General features: G+C 40.4%; 2 protein-coding genes across 4 annotated transcripts in view; one reads left to right on the forward strand and one right to left on the reverse strand.

Annotated features, from left to right (window-relative positions):
• cep89 (centrosomal protein 89) overlaps positions 1–18,286 on the reverse strand; it is a 452,909-nt gene that overhangs the window by 155,497 nt on the left and 279,126 nt on the right. The window lies entirely within an intron of this gene.
• On the forward strand, positions 9,480–10,352 carry zgc:165481 (uncharacterized protein LOC100073327 homolog). The gene has a single exon (XM_060911498.1). It carries the CDS (start codon positions 9,480–9,482, stop codon positions 10,350–10,352), a length of 873 nt encoding a protein of 290 aa, XP_060767481.1.

Consider the following 18,286-nt stretch of genomic DNA (forward strand, 5'->3'; position numbering starts at 1 on the left):
TATTTCTGCATAAATATGACCTAAAACATCATCAGATTTTCACACAAGTCCTAAAAGTAGATAAAGAGAACCCAGTTAAACAAATGAGACAAAAATATTATACTTGGTCATTTATTTATTGAATGAAAATGATCCAGTATTACATATCTGTGAGTGGCAAAAGTATGTGAACCTTTGCTTTCAGTATCTGGTGTGACCCCCTTGTGCAGCAATAACTGCAACTAAACATTCCCGGTAACTGTTGATCAGTCCTGCACACCGGCTTGGAGGAATTTTAACCCGTTCCTCCGTACAGAACAGCTTCAACTCTGGGATGTTGGTGGGTTTCCTCACATGAACTGCTCGCTTCAGGTCCTTCCACAACATTTTGATTGGATTAAGGTCAGGACTTTGACTTGGCCATTCCAAAACATTAACTTTATTCTTCTTTAACCATTCTTTGGTAGAATGACTTGTGTGCTTAGGGTCGTTGTCTTGCTGCATGACCCACATTCTCTTGAGATTCAGTTCCTGGACAGATGTCCTGACATTTTCCTTTAGAATTCACTGGTATAATTCAGAATTCATTGTTCCATCAATGATGGCAAGCTGTCCTGGCCCAGATGCAGCAAAACAGGCCCAAACCATGATACCACCACCACCATGTTTCACAGATGGGATAAGGTTCTTATTCTGGAATGCAGTGTTTTCCTTTCTCCAAACATAACGCTTCTCATTTAAACCAAAAAGTTCTATTTTGGTTTCATCTGTCCACAAAACATTTTTCCAATAACCTTCTGGCTTGTCCACATGATCTTTAGCAAACTGCAGACGAGCAGCAATGTTCCTTTTGGAGAGCAGTGGCTTTCTTCTTGCAGCCCTGCCATGCACACCATTGTTGTTCAGTGTTCTCCTGATGGTGGACTCATGAACATTAGCCAATGTGAGAGAAGCCTTCAGTTGCTTAGAAGTTACCCTGAGGTCCTTTGTGACCTCGCCGACTATTACACGCCTTGCTCTTGGAGTGATCTTTGTTGGTTGACCACTCCTGGGGAGGGTAATAATGGTCTTGAATTTCCTCCATTTGTACACAGTCTGTCTGACTGTGGATTGGTGGAGTCCAAACTCTTTAGAGATGGTTTTGTAACCTTTTCCAGCCTGATGAGCATCAACAACGCTTTTTCTGAGGTCCTCAGAAATCTCCTTTGTTCGTGCCATGATACACTTCCACAAACATGTGTTGTGAAGATCAGACTTTGATAGATCCCTGATCTTTAAATAAAACAGGGTGCCCACTCAAACCTGATTGTCATCCCATTGATAGAGTCAGGTGTTTTCAAATTTCACCTTCAAATTAACTTCTAATCCTAGAAGTTCACATACTTTTGCCACTCACAGATATGTAATACTGGATCATGTTCCTCAATAAATAAATGACCAAGTATAATATTTTTGTCTCATTTGTTTAACTGGGTTCTCTTTATCTACTTTTAGGACTTGTGTGAAAATCTGATGATGTTTTAGGTCATATTTATGCAGAAATATAGAAAATTCTATAGAGTTCACAAACTTTCAAGCACCACTGTAAGACGTTTTGTTTTTTCCACAGGAGGATGTTGTAGCGACTTCCGAGTCTGGGAACATAGCCTTAAAGAGTTCGCTTATGCCCTCATTCGAGCTGTACAAGTGGTGTTCTGTAATTGTTTTTAAAATCCAGAGCACCTCTGCCCGAAGTGTCGGGGTTCCACCGACACCCATCATGCCACTGCTCGGCCCTTGTGTTGTTGCTAGCCTTGCCGATGATGTCTGGCTTGGCTGATGCTGCTGACGTTCGACAGTGGTGCTAGTGCCAACTCCAGGTGCATTCGGAGATTGAACTGTGCAGAACTGAGCGATGGGCTGGTGGCGGTGGAGGGCAGATGCAATGTGCTTTGAGCTCTTCATGTGAGACTCTAAAGCGAAATGACCTATAGTGGACAACTTGAAGGTCTTTCGACAAACACAGCATCTTGCTTCAATGTTGCTTCCAGGAACCTCCCTCACCCAATCATGATATCTTTCATCTGAAAGCCACTGCTGATTAAAACGACACTTCCCCATGCTGTGATTCGCGGAGTCTCCTCTCCACCACGGACTCCGACGATTGCACCGGCGTGAAAATGTATCAATATTGTTTCTTTCTTTGCGCATACTCCAAGAAATTCACTGATGTTACCCAAAACCCACGTTTTCACATTGTAGAATAGTATGAGTAAATTTAAGACCTTTGTTTAAAAAATTAAGACTTGGGCAAAGCAATTTAAGACTTTTTAAGGCCTTAATTTTGGAATATTAAATTTAAGACTTTTTTAAGACTTTTAAGACCCCGCGGCTACCACATAGCTAACATAATGTAATAATGTATAGTATATGGTTAGCAAGTTAAGTGCATTAATAAAAAGACAATCTAATGAATATTGCCATAATCCATATCCTTGAAAATGTAGTAAATCGCATGGGCGTCACCACCATTGAATGTGAAGGGGACGTGTCCCCTTCACATTTCATAATTCTTCGTTTGGACCTCCCCACATTTAACATAAAATATTAGTTCAACCAGCGCCGTTTCTATTGCTTCGTGAAAGAATCCATTCCACTTCTATTGCTTCGTGAAAGAATCCATTCCATTTTTCTCTCCGTGCTTCCACGGAAGGTGGTCGCATTCTCTGCTCTCCCTTTCCCTCCTTTTTTTCCCTGCTTGTGCTTCTTTGTCTTGTCTTGTCTGCTGTACATTTTGAAGAGACTCTCCCTGCATTACTTTCTAAACTAAAAAAGCATGGAATTGATAAACTGGTCTCCTAACGAAATTGACACAGTTTTCTCGACGAGAAGCCTGGGTTTGGGGGAACCCATCTGTCCTGCCGGAACGTTTGCAGCTGGTTACACGATGGATGCGTGGGAGTGGAGGCGAGTCGTGTGCCTGGCGATTCTTTCTGTGGAGGCCATTGAAGATATCTACCTATTCGGAACCATGATTACAGGACTTTTGCTGATTGGATTAGGCATTGCCCTGGTATATCGAGGAAATCAGACAACGGTGACAGCTGTTAAAAGCCCCACAAAGCTGCCCGATATGATTGGAGTGGTGGGCAAAGCTGTTGGCACTCAGACTGTGGACATTCAGAACTTGAACCACAATATGGTTGTTATCTCAGAGAAGCTTTCAGCTTTGCAAGGAATAAGTTTTTCGGAGACCAATTTGGACAGAATGGACGGAATGGACAGATATGGATGAGCGGTGTGGACGTGCAAAGACTGCGTCTGGAAAGACCAAACAATTTATATCTTATCGACATTCGGCTCCCTGAGACAGCACCAGCCTCGGTTAAGGCCGTTGCTGAGGCAACATTTCCCCTTAAAGGTCACTGCTGGGAGATGCTCTCGCATTCCTTCTCCAACTTTCTGCGGTCGCCATTTTCATCCCCAGTGTGACAAGCGGGTGCGTGACCAGCACCTTCATGGCTGCAGGAGCGGACGGCTGCTTGCTTGTGCTGGATTACCTCTACATCCTCCCCTCCCCCCCCCCGATTGCCCCCTCCTTTCCCCCCTTTCCCCCCCTCAAGTCCCGTGTTTAAAGTGTACTTGTGTTATTGTGTGCTTATGTGCAAAGGTTTTTTAAATGTTCGCACACTGTACTTCTGACAGGAGCATAGTGGGGGGTATTCTTTTTTTCCTTATCTCTCTTCATGTTGTGTTTCCTTTTCTTTTATCCCTGTCTTCCTGTCCTGTTCCCCCTCTGTAAGGACAGGTTGATGGTCAATTTCACTGGCAACAGTGACAATAAAGGGTTCATTCATTGATTGATAAGAGAATACACATACCACTGAAAATCCACTCTGGGTTTTCTGGGCATTACTTATAACAACTCACCACATGCAAGTGAAGTGAATCTCAGTGCAAGTAGAGAAATTTTGGTGCAAGGTGCAGGCTGCTCGAAAGTGGAGGAGGTAACGTCAGCCCCATTGTCACCTCACAATGTCTAGCTTTTACTAAAACCTTATTCTTTTGTTATATGCCCTCAAAATTAACCCTAGGCTACGTTAAATTAATGTTCAACTAAACAATGAAATAAGCTTAGCCTAATGGGGTATTCTTGGTTGATGATGAATTGTTTGCAATATTTGCTCCCTCCCCAGACACAATGGACATAAGGAAATTCTTTACAAAGAAGCGGAAAGTAAGTCAAAATTTCCCCACAGGACAGGTGTGGGGTTTTTTGTCCGAATGGAAATGTTAGTGCAGTTAGCTGGCTAGTCAATGTTAGGAGATGTATCAGCTAGCTTAAGGTTAGCTATCATTTAATTCAAACCCAGTAGGCCTACCTTATTGTAATGCCAAGAATGAGGTCAAGTCTGCTCTGATTATATTTATTGATTCCCTGTTGTGATTTGAAGAACTTGTTTTATTTGGTCTTTGCGAGTTTTCTGGAAAGTAACATGGGAAATCAGTGTATGGGGTTAGGAATAGTAGAAAGGAAAGCAATGGAGAGAGATGGATGTTATTCCAGGTGGATTGTGAAGGAAAGGGGGATAAAAGTTATGAAGTGGTAGAAATTGTGGTGGCACCAATGCAAGAAGGAGTTATCTATAAATCTATTTGTTATACTAACCTGTAAATGTTACTGTAGTACCACCATTGCATGTACCGTAGGTTGACAAAACTGCACTTGTTCATTGTGTGAAGTTATCATGTGTCATTGTAATTTTGTGTTATGAAGACTGCATGATGCCATGTCATTTTTGTTATGAGTATCACTAAATCGGAAAAAAGTAAAATGCACCCACTAAAGTCACTGTTGGTGGTTACCAAAATTGCACCTGTTCATTGTGTGAAGTTATTTATGTGTCACCGTTGCTTGACACAGTGTGATTTTGTGTTATGAAGTTTGCATGATGCCATGTCATGCCTGTTCATTGTGTGAAATTATGAATATTCTTATTTTTAAACATACAGTTGAGTGTCACTATTGCTTGGCACAGTGGCATGCTGTGTTACATCTAAAACTAAATAAAAAAGGAAACACAAAATAAAAAGTAAAATGCACCCATAAAGTCATTGTTGGTGATAAATTGTGTCACATTCATCTCATTATCTTAGGCATAGCAGTGGGTTTAAAAACAGGCTGATGAATATATGGACTAGTTGAATGAGGACTTATTGTTGAGTCTCTAAAATAGTCATTGAATTAAGTGACTTTTGTAGGTAAAATTAGGTGTTTAACAACCTGTTAAAAATACAACCCCGATTCCAAAAAAGTTGGGACAAAGTACAAATTATAAATAAATACGGAATGCAATGATGTGGAAGTTTCAAAATTCCATATTTTATTCAGAATAGAACATAGATGACATATCAAATGTTTAAACTGAGAAAATGTATCATTTAAAGAGAAAAATTAGGTGATTTAAAATTTCATGACAAAAACACTTCTCAAAAAAGTTGGGACAAGGCCATGTTTACCACTGTGAGACATCCCCTTTTCTCTTTACAACAGTCTGTAAACATCTGGGGACTGAGGAGACAAGTTGCTCAAGTTTAGGGATAGGAATGTTAACCCATTCTTGTCTAATGTAGGATTCTAGTTGCTCAACTGTCTTAGGTCTTTTTTGTCGTATCTTCCGTTTTATGATGCGCCAAATGTTTTCTATGGGTGAAAGATCTGGACTGCAGGCTGGCCAATTCAGTACCCGGACCCTTCTTCTACGCAGCCATGATGCTGTAATTGATGCAGTATGTGGTTTGGCATTGTCATGTTGGAAAATGCAAGGTCTTCCCTGAAAGAGACGTCGTCTGGATGGGAGCATATGTTGCTCTAGAACCTGGATATACCTTTCAGCATTGATGGTGTCTTTCCAGATGTGTAAGCTGCCCATGCCACACGCACTAATGCAGCCCCATACCATCAGAGATGCAGGCTTCTGAACTGAGCGCTGATAACAACTCGGGTCGTCCTTCTCCTCTTTAGTCCGAATGACACGGCGTCCCTGATTTCCATAAAGAACTTCAAATTTTGATTCATCTGACCACAGAACAGTTTTCCACTTTGCCACAGTCCATTTTAAATGAGCCTTGGCCCAGAGAAGACGTCTGTGCTTCTGGATCATGTTTAGATACGACTTCTTCTTTGAACTATAGAGTTTTAGCTGGCAACGACGGATGGCACGGTGAACTGTGTTCACAGATAATGTTCTCTGGAAATATTCCTGAGCCCATTTTGTGATTTCCAATACAGAAGCATGCCTGTATGTGATGCAGTGCCGTCTAAGGGCCCGAAGATCATGGGCACCCAGTATGGTTTTCCGGCCTTGACCCTGACTCACGGAGATTCTTCCAGATTCTCTGAATCTTTTGATGATATTATGCACTGTAGATGATGATATGTTCAAACTCTTTGCAATTTTACACTGTCGAACTCCTTTCTGATATTGCTCCACTATTTGTCGGTGCAGAATTAGGGGGATTGGTGATCCTCTTCCCATCTTTACTTCTGAGAGCCGCTGCCACTCCAAGATGCTCTTTTTATACCCAGTCATGTTAATGACCTATTGCCAATTGACCTAATGAGTTGCAATTTGGTCCTCCAACTGTTCCTTTTTTGTACCTTTAACTTTTCCAGCCTCTTATTGCCCCTGTCCCAACTTTTTTGAGATGTGTTGCTGTCATGAAATTTCAAATGAGCCAATATTTGGCATGAAATTTCAAAATGTCTCTCTTTCGACATTTGATATGTTGTCTATGTTCTATTGTGAATACAATATCAGTTTTTGAGATTTGTAAATTATTGCATTCCATTTTTATTTACAATTTGTATTTTGTTCCAACTTTTTTGGAATTGGGGTTGTACACCAGAATGCAGGAAATGGCATCTAATTAATTAAAAATTTTCTGGGGGAGGACCCCCCACCAGTGGGCCCCCCCATTAAAACTACTTCTGACGCCCCTGGTATATTGTATTTGCACCCTTGACAAAGAGTTAGCAAGCTTTTGGCCAACGTTTCACCCATGAGCTGTAGTGTTGTCTCCTTGCATCACATGTACAGTAAATGCTATAGCTTGACTCTGGCTTGTGTCCTTATTTTCCCTCAGTATGTTTAACTGCGAGGTGGCTGAGTGTTGAGTTAGCAGGAGAGTCATACAGTATGACAGCTCTCCACTACACTTTATTTTGCTAGGTTTTATCAGTGTTTCCACATAACAGCATGTCGCACCAGAAACTGTGAAAATGAATTTTGTTAAGCACCAGAATGCTGAACCAAGGCAACACTAATATAATTTGGCGGATTTGTTTTTTGTTTTTGCAAGTGAGAAAGTGGAGATTGTTCAAATTCAACACATTCATATGGGATCTGGGGATGTGCTTAAAGTTGAATGTGTATTTCTGGCAATATGTTTAATATGATATGCAGATTTTTTTTGTTTGTTTCTGCAATACAGCGTGTGTGTGTGTGTGTGTGTGTGTGTGTGTGTGTGTGTGTGTGTGTAAGAGAGAGAGTGAGAGATGTGAGTATGTGTCTGTATGATGAGAGAAATATAGTTAATAGATATGGGTCTGTCATGTGTCTATATGTTACATATGTGCTGATCAAAATGAATTCCTATTAATCCTTCTCAATAACTGCCTCACACTTGATTATAGTTTATGATATTGTCAGATTACTGTATAAAAAATAATGACTACATGTTTACCTCCGTCTGCCCGACTGATTGCTTGATTTTTTTTTTCAATTTGTTTTTAATGGAAGAATGAAGTACACTACCTGTCAGGTCAAGTGACAAAGCAACATGCAGCTGCTCATTTGTCCTGTAGGTTTATTACATGTAGACAGCAACAAGCCACACAGGATATAACAGGATGAAAATGTAAGCAATTAATATTAAAGTGATAAATCCCAATAATTGGCTCTTTCTTCTGACTAATCCTAAGGTGTGGGATGTCCAGCATCTCAGGCAAAAAGAGAAGACTATATTAAATCCATGTTTATGGAGTTTATTTTTTAAATCAACAATAAAAGTAATATGATAAATGCATAAATTATACAGCCTCTAGTATGTAATTTATGGGAACATAAAAAGCTGTCTAACTACTATGTACTGATAACGTAAGAGACACACTCAATGCAATAAGAGCTTGCTAATGTGTCTATTACTGTAAATTTAAGCACAAGAACAACTATCCTGCCATTCTACAGTACATATACAAATACAACTGTTAATTAAAAGAGTGAAAAATGTGTTAGCTATAAGAAAGGCATTCAACTTATTCCGAGTCAAAGCAATCAGAGGTCATTTTCTTTCATGGCACTCTTGTCTGGTATTGTTTCTAATCAGAATTAAGTGGTTTTTGCCATAAAAGTTATACATAATGCTCCCCTGAAATCATAATTCTGGTTCAAGAAGTTGTAGTTTTTGTACATATCATCTCAGGAAGGCCTTGCTACTTATCGGATTAGCTGAATCATGTTTGTTGGAGCGGGGAAGGCTATAAAATATGCAGAGCAGGGCTATTTCAGGACCAGGGTTGGCAACCACTTCCCTAAAAAACAGCTCCTTCTGAAGGTTACATTGCTATGAAACATAGGATTACAGACACTATTTTGAAGTGCCCAGGATAACAAAATCATGCATGTTGAAAACAAGCTTTCTGGCATTTGCATGCCACCACAGTGTTGCTTGAATACTATATAAATTGGTTCAACATGAAATTAAATTTCTAATACATTTCTAATTAAATTTCAAAAATTTCTATTTAATACTGAAAACAGAACTGTAGGTTCACCATACTGTGACAATCACACCAATCGAATAACAATCATGCCTCAATGTTTTCAAAAAAGTGTGCATTCTCTTATTCACATTAAAATACGAAAAAACAATTTCAGATTTATCCATTTTCTAATACAAGCTCATGGGCAAGCATTATTAAATTAGCTCCCTATCACATCCTAATTCAATTGACTGACAGCAGCAGCCTTGGCTTAATCAGACAGTGTCAATCCCACAAAGCTGTCTCTCTGTTAATAATTCGATCAGTAGGCTACTATTTGCATCCCATGTTACTACGCTCTGGAAAACCAAAACAAATCGCTTTTAGAAATGCATTTATATGCCTGCACCCAGGTTATTAACATTAGTGAAATGTTTGTAGAGAAGGCTGGAGTATTTGCCCAGAACCTGTTCCATTTTATTCTCTCATTTACAATTAATCTCTCTCTTTGTGTTCTTAGACACTATAGAAAAGCCATCAAGTGGCACCAAATAATAATAACGAAAAACTCCAGGTCTACATTTAAAGATGCAATATAAATTATTTAAAAATATGTAGAAATAATTTTAGTCATATTTTTCTAAGCAATATAACTTAATACAAGTGAATGATAATCATTTTTTAAAATAAATCACCAAATAATTTTTTTTTAATTATTAAGTTCTTCCTTCTCTTTTTTGCAGAGTATGATGCCAAAATGAGCTATGCTCAGGCTGAACCAGAGGAGAGGCCTGCTAATCCCAGTGACAATACTATTCCCAGTGCAAACGGCAATCCCAATGCTATCACCAAGTCTAGTGTCTCTGGAAGCCCTATAATCAATGTCAATGCACCCTCAAATCCAAGCAATACTTTTAACCCCAATGCCACAAACACCAGCGATGAAATGGAGTGCAAAATCTGCTATCAGCGCTACAATGTTCATAGCCGTAAGCCCAAGATACTGGACTGCTTGCATCGTGTTTGTGCCCGCTGCCTTAACAAAATCCTGGACGTTGGAGACAGCTCAGGCTGCATCTGCTGTCCCTTCTGCCGGCACGAGACAAGAGTTAGTGACTATGAAGTGGCAGCACTACCAGATGACTTGAACATTATGTCATTCCTGGCAGTCCAGGACAAATGCTGTAGCTCAGACCACAGCAAAGAGGTGGTGCTGACACCCAAGAGCCTATCATCCAGTGATAGTCCATACCACGATTCTTCTAACTGCCTGGTCATCACCATTATGGAGGTCCAGAGAGATGCACAATATTCACCCAGTCGCAATGGTAGCTCTGATGACTATGGCGAACACAGCCTGGACTCTGTATCCGTGGCATCAAATGGTGGCACCATGGACCAGGACGCATTCGCCAAGTTTTGCAATCATGTACCCCGGATTCTTGTGTGGCTATTAGGCTTCTTTTACTTTGGATCCTTGCCACTGGGCATATACTTGCTGGTGATCCAAAAAGTTACTCTGGGCATAGTATGTGTTAGCCTTGTCCCCACCAGCCTTACTGTTTGTCTCATGTATGGATTCTGCCAGTGTCTTTGCCAAGGTGTATGCGACTGCTCCAGCAGAAGCTGACTGGACATGACACAAAAGTGTGTCTCAGAATGATGAGTGCAAACTAATGAATAATGTAAAGACACCTTTATATATGTGTTGAGGGTTATTGTACTTAAAGCCAAACAAAACCCAAAAAATAGACTCCATTTGCTGATCACGGCAAGTGCCCCGATGTAACCCCCCAACACACACACTTTAATTAATATAAATCTTTATAACAACAATTTATCCATTTTAAAAGTTGCAATATTGCTAAAATCGGTTTATCTGGGAGTGGCCATGAGCACTGAAACCGGATATCCACTTGTAACATTGCTTTCAGACTAGTTCACCGTTTGCCTTAGTAACACAAAGTCATCAACTCAAAAATTTTCCATCATTTTTTTAATAGTTTGGCTGTGCAAACGTGGAAAATGTTCTTGAATAAAAAGCAATTCAGCTGTATATGTTTGAATCAGAATATGAACCCGGGGAGGAAGAAACAAACGGTGAAGGTGATTTATGTCTGTGAAGGTTCTCAGTCATCCAGGTCATCGTAAACCATAGGTGCTAAAGAAGTCAACTGGACTTGCTTGACATTCTTGAAGATGTTTCACCTCTCATCCGAAAGGCTTCTTCAATTCTGTCTGACTAGTGGGGAGTTCTAGGTGTTTATCCTCTAGTGGACCAAAAGTAACCCTAAGGAGATTCGTTGAGGCCACATGATGGCAGACAGAGCCAGCGACCCACAGATCACCCTAACAACCCTTCTAGGCTGCTAACGCCATTCACACCCAGCCTCCAGTGACCCTAACACTGATAGGATGATTGAGAGGGTCAACAACCCAGGTGACCTCAACAACTCTCCTTAGGGTTGCCTTTAGTCCACTAGAGAATAAATACCTGGAACTCCCCACTAGTCAGACAGAACTGAAGAAGCCTTTCAGATGAGAGGTGAAACATCTTCAAGAATTTCAAACAAGTCCAGTTGCCTTCTTTAGCACCTACAGTTTGGTGAAGGTGATTCCAGTGATACTGGAAGCGATGAAATGCAGCCATTTTGCCACTTACTTCTTCAAAAGTAATATCGTTTATAGGATTTTGGATGGCAAAAAACGATTTCCCTTTTTCGGGATTATTTTTACATCCAAGTGCTTGACACTTGGGCATCTTCAAGGTTGTTTACAACAATTTAGGAGCAGTGTATCCACTAGATCTCAGCCTCGGTAAGTCATGTGGTGTGTAAGTGACATCACAATCTCAGATTCTCTTGCACAATTTGCACTCAGAATGTGATATTTGAATCTTGGCAAGAGTAAGATGGCGGTGCCCAGGGAAGTTTTTTTTTTTAAGAGAAAAACAAAACAAACAAACTATACACAGTATATGGGGACAAATATGAACAAACAAATAATCAATCATGTCTTGCATGGATATTATTTATCAGTATAAAGGAGTTTAATTTTTGGGGTTTTGTTTAGCTTTAAGCTATATTGCAGGAGTGAGAGTGCTGTTCGACTGAATATCAGGTAATCACAGCTCTGCTGATATTTCATACAAACAGCAGGATTGCCAGTGTCATACTGCTTTCATACATATGGCCAAATATTTTGTTTGTTTCATCAATGAAAGCAGTTCCCAAAGAAGCCACAGCTGGATAGATCATTGCGTGTTGCCAAGCAACACACAGGCTGACGTGATGCACAGCCCATAGTAAATGTAGTAATGTTTTCAATTAATGAACTATTGCTAGAATTGGAATGTTATCTAATAAAAAACACAAACAAGAGGAGTGAAACAAACAGTGAAATGTACTAGTGCTTTTATCCTAAATATTAGCACTTTTGGAATGCTGCTTTTCCTATCAAATTATTGGACCAGAACTAACTGTTTATATATAATAAGCTAAAAATTTAAACCCATTTCTTAACAAAAAAAAAGTCACATCTGGAGTCTGAGGCCTGGTTTATACTTCAGTCTTAAAGTGTGTGTGCATCATGACACAGAGAGGGGGTTTATGGCCAAGAGGTGAAATAATGGTGTCTCCTGCTGTCCAAAAGCTAACATTGATTCATGAGTATCTTGGGTGCTGTGAGTCAACCAGCCCTCAGGCAAACACTGATTGGTTGAGACAGGAAAGTGTATCCGGTCGTGTAGTTGGAAACATTGTGATGAGACGTTACTACTCCACTTGTCCCCATTCCAGCAAGGATTTCAGTTTTCCCTAAACACACAATCATTACTTTCTGTCCTCTATAGACTAGGAACATGCTTCCCCAATGCCTTTTTGTGAGCGTACTCTGTTAAAAACAATGTACATAACAGTGTGTAACAGTAACAGATGAAAAATAATTTCTAGAAATCAGTCTGGCTGTATTCCTGCTGTTCGATTTTTAGGGTGGTGTCAAATAAAATGTCTCCTTTATGATAATACTCTAATCCATACAGCTATAAGGTATCTGTCTTTTTCTGTCTTTGTATCACACAGACTTGTATGATCACATTATTGTATCATGGATTTAAAGTGGTGCTTGAAAGTTTGTGAACCCTTTAGAATTTTCTATATTTCTGCCTAAATATGACCTAAAATATAATCAGATTTTCACACAAGTCCTAAAAGTAGATAAAGAGAACCCAGTTAAACAAATAACACAAAAATATTATACTTGGTCATTTATTTATTGAGGAAAATAATCCAATATTGCATATCCGAGTGGCAATAAACCTTTCCTTTAAGTATCTGGTGTGACCCCCTTGTGCAGCAATAACTGCAACTAAAATGTTTCTGGTAACTGTTGATCAGTCCTGCACACCGGCTTGGAGGAATTTTAGCCCATTCCTCCATAAAGGACAGCTTCAACTCTGGGATGTTGGTGGGTTTCCTCACATGAACTGCTCGTTTAAGGTCCTTCCACAACATTTTGATTGGATTAAGGTCAGGACTTTGACTTGGCCATTCCAAAACATTAACTTTATTCTTCTTAAACCATTCTTTGGTAGAACGACTTGTGCTTAGGGTCGTTGTCTTGCTGCATGACCTACCTTCTCTTGAGATTCAGGCTACATCCACACGACAACGGCAACGAGATTTAAAAAAAAAAAATTTCGCGTCCACATGGGCAACGGATCAGTAAAATATCAGGTACATATGGCAACGCAATGCTTGCTGAAAACGATGCAATACACATGCCACACCTCTAGGTGCGCTGTAAGACGGTCCCATCAGAGACACCAGAATAATAGAAGAAGTAAGGACGCATGCGCATAAACTATTATGCGCGAGACTTCATATTAGCCACAGTCAGAAAAATCTGTTCGTAAAATTACGTTATAATGACCAAATACAATGAAAAGTATTTTTCCAGTCTCACCTGTGAAAGGTAATCCCATGTGATCTCGTTTGGATGGCAAACCTGTTGGTACAGTTAAACGCAGCACATGAATGAGGCATCTTTATTCTCTGCTTTGCCCCATCCAATATGGCGGCGAGGATGACGTATGATTCTACGCGGAAGGCGGCGTCTTTAATGGTCCGGAATAAATTGAATGCTACACGTTGATGGATTAATTTGTTCTTCTATGCCCTTTTTGAGGAATGTATTGTAGGACTTAAACCAACATCTGAAGAGGTGAGATCGCTCCTTTTTTTCCCCTATTTTTGCTGGCGGGATTGACTCTGCCCTAAGGGCTATTTTCTCTCTCTCTCTCTCTCTCTCTCTCTCTCTCTCTCACTTTGCACCATTACACAATAAATATTCACAGTGAAAATATTTTGTAAGTGCGTTTCATGAACCAAGTTATAGGATTTGTTGACAACTCGCATCGAGTTCGTTACACTTCTACCCGGCGTGAAGCACTGACAGTCATGTGGTTGTGACGTCATCGTAAACAAATCCGTTCTACTCATCCAGATGACTTCGCAACGGCGCCGTTGCTAGATCTTTCCACTCTGGAACCCGTTCTCAAAAGATTTCGTTTTGGGGCACCCAAAACGCCGGTGCCGTGTGGACGTCAGGCCGAAACGATAAACAATTTTATCAGATTCACCTGAATCCATTGCCGTGTGGACAGGGCCTCAGTTCATGGACAGATGTCCTGAGATTTTCCTTTAGAATTCACTGGTATCATTCAGAATTCATTGTTCCATCAATAATGGCAAGCCGTCCTGGCCCAGATGAAGCAAAACAGGCCCAAACTATGATACTACCACCACCATGTTTCACAGATGGGATAAGGTTCTTATGCTAGAATGCAGTGTTTTCCTTTCTCCAAACATAATGCTTTTCATTTAAACCAAAAAGTTCTATTTTGGTCTCATCCATCCACAAAACATTTTTCCAATAGCCTTCTGACTTGTCCACGTGATCTTTAGCAAACTGCAGATGAGCAGCAAATGTTCTTTTTGGAGAGCAGTGGCTTTCTTCTTACAACCCTGCCATGCACAACATTGTTGTTCTCCTGATGGTGGACTCATGAACATTAACATTAGCCAATGTGAGAAAGGCCTTCGGTTGCTTAGAAGTTACCCTGGGGTCCTTTGTGACCTCGCCGACAATTACACGCCTTGCTCTTGGAGTGATCTTTGTTGGTCGACCACTCCTGGGGAGGGTAACTATGGTTTTGAATTTCCTCCATTTGTACACAATCTGGTCTGACTGTGGATTGGTGGAGTCCAAACTCTTTAGAGATGGTTTTGTAACCTTTCCCAGCCTGATGAGCATCAACAACGCTTTTCTGAGGTCCTCAGAAATTTCCTTTGTTTGTGCCATGATACACTTCCACAAACATGTGTTGTGAAGATCAGATTTTGATAGATCCCTGTTCTTGAAATAAAATAGGGTGCCCACTCACACCTGATTGTCATCCCATTGATTGAAAACACCCGACTCTAATTTCACCTTCAAATTAACTGTTAATCCTCAAGGTTCATATACTTTTGCCACTCACAGATATGTAATACTGGATCATTTTCCTCAATAAATAAATGATCAAGTATAATATTTTTGTCTCATTTGTTTAACTGGGTTCTCTTTGGCTACGTTCACACTGCAGGCTGAAGTGACTCAAATCCGATCTTTTCGCCCATATGTGACCTGTATCCGATCTTTTATTGACAATATGAACGACACAGATCCGATTTTTTCAAATCCGACCCAGGCCGTTTGGATATGTGGTCCTAATTCCGATTCCTATCCGCTCTTTTCATATGCGACTTCAGTCTGAACCGCCAGGTCGCATTCATCCAACTTAAACGTCATCAACAAGCCACAAACGTCACTATTCTGCGCTGAAGTAGGCGGCGGGTCTCTCAAAAAAGTTACAACAACATGGCGCATAATCACAGGCGCAGATAGAGGGTGGGACGAGTCATATTTAAATTCACCTCGTTCGGTCCCCCCCACTTATAGGGAGGAAAAAACGTCTATGCTGTCTTTCTTTGCATAAGGCAAACCTCACGGAAAAATCAAAAGACTAATTACCATTCGGTTTATTGAGGTGCACGGCAGTGTATACATAGTTGCAACAACTCACATAAAACAAAGACTGATATTCGGTTGGTTGAGCTGCGCAGACTGCACAGGTTGCGAGCTCGAGCTTGATTGCTATGGTTACTAACAACAAGTTTGACAGGCATATCGGGGTTGGGGTTGGTTTGCTGGCAGCTTTGTCCCCCCCAGTTTTTTGTCCCTCCCAGTTCAAAAAACGTATCTGCGCCCCTGCGCATGACATCAGTGCGAGGGACGCTTCGGGCTGTGAAGGTTCTGAATCTTCTCAATGGAAGGACGCAGAGGTTAGGGAGCTGATTTCCATTTGGGGGGATGCAGCTATTCAAGCTAGATTGGATGAGTCATACCGCAACCGGGCGGTTTTACTTCCGTAAACACTGGCCATGCTCACTGCGTGTGACGTCGTCGTATCCTGCAATGCGCATGCGGAACACTTTTAGGTCGCTTTTCGTTCATACTGAGGATCACATACAAGTCGCATATATTTGTTAATGTGAACGACCTCACAAAAAAATCGGATTTCACAAAAAAATCGGAATTGAGCATTAAGCCTTGCAGTGTGAACGTAGCGTTTATCTACTTTTAGGACTTGTGTGAAAATCTGATGATGTTTTAGGTCATATTTATGCAGAAATGTAGAAAATTCTAAAGGGTTCACAAACTTTCAAGCACCACTGTATTTACAGGAAACTGCAATTATGATATTGTGGCATATGGGAATATAAAGTGGGAGACTTTATATTGGCTGCAGCTATCATTATAATGGCCACTTTAATTAACCTGCAGGATCATGAATTTACTTTCTTTTTTCTTGTAAGAGCCTCCCAATAAACCAGGTGATAACCAAGTGATGTAAACCATAGCAATTTTTTTTTTCAAAATTATAATGCGTCCATCATTCTGTGATTGTTACAATTGTGCATTTAAACACTAGTCAGACTGACGTGCTTCCATATACAGTATGAATGACCTACAGTGGCCAAGAGAGGCCACAACACTTCATACTTACGACACTTCCAAAATAAGGCAACACTCAAATGCAGAAAACACATGCATCAATTCAGCAATGTGTAGTTGCATCAAGAAACGTCTTGCAAACTGAGAAAATAATTGCAAACATAAAGAACAAAAAACAAATAGTATAGAGCACATGAAATAATTTGATTTGATAATGTGCCTCCTGCAAATTCAAAAAACGTGTGCAAAAACAGAAATGTACTGCAACTAGCCACAACACAATGGATGTATAGTGTCTTGCAAAAGTATTCATCCCCCTTGGTGTTTGTCCTGTTTTGTCGCATCATAAACTGGAATTAAAATGGATTTTGGGGGGTTAGCACCATTTGATTTACACAACATGCCTACCACTTTAAAAGGTACAATTTTTTTTATGGTGACAAACAATATTGGTGTTTAAAGCATGTACGCAGAGCCATGGCCTCACTTTCGTTTATAAATGCCTTGAGACCTCAAGAATGGCACAGGAATAGTTTTATGCGTTAACAATAAATCTAATATAGTAATTTTTATGATTAAAGTGATTTATATAGGTAGCGGTCTGAGTGAATGACCTTGATGTCCGTAACGTCACAGCAGGAAGTCTATCGGTCTCATCGCCATTTCCGCTATACTAAAACACAGAGCTGACTGCAACTCCGATCCTCCATTTTGAGCTAATTTATCGCCATGCCACATAGATGTGTTTTTGGTTGGTGCAGCAACATGACAGAAGGTGGATTTACATTACATTCATGGCCCAAGAATGTTCAAACTGCAAAGATTTGGACGCGTTTTGCGAGAAGTTCACGGGCACATTGGGCGCCTACAAAGTGGTCTCTCCTCTGCTCTGCACATTTTACTGAAGACTCGTACGAAACCTCTGATCTATTGAGGAGCATTGGCTATAAGCCCATATTGAAAGAGGGTGCAGTACCAACAATTAAAGAAAACTACAAGAAAAGGAAAGCATTTATTTTATTTTTTTTAAAAAGGAAATTGAGTTCAGTTGCACCAGTCCTCCTGGAGTGAGCCGAGGGTTATTGTTAAAACCCAGGATGGAACGGGATGGGACATATCGCTCGGGCAGTGACCTCTCTGCAGTTGTTGCTAAAACCAGTGACATCCTGTTCCGTCCCGGGTTTTAGTAATTGCCTGAGCCCAGCAGTAATGGCAGAATACACAGTATGAAGAAAAGTGAATGAGTGGAGCAGCCGTTTTATTTCTAAACTGGATATTGCTGCCATCTCGCCCTTACATGAAAAAAGTAAATGAACGGAGAACTGAACAAACAACTGAAAGTCAGATTGTTTCAAAAACAAATCGGCCACAATATCGGCCTTCAAGAAGTGAGAACACAGATGGGTAAGCTCCGACTCTTATTTGGATAAAAAACAAAAAAAAACACGTTGTTTACTTGCATTTAGATGAATACATGTAACTTGTATCGTGTGTTTAAGTTATCGGTCT

Source organism: Neoarius graeffei, chromosome 27 (assembly GCF_027579695.1).
Source record: "Neoarius graeffei isolate fNeoGra1 chromosome 27, fNeoGra1.pri, whole genome shotgun sequence".
Classification (NCBI taxonomy): Eukaryota; Metazoa; Chordata; class Actinopteri; order Siluriformes; family Ariidae; genus Neoarius; species Neoarius graeffei.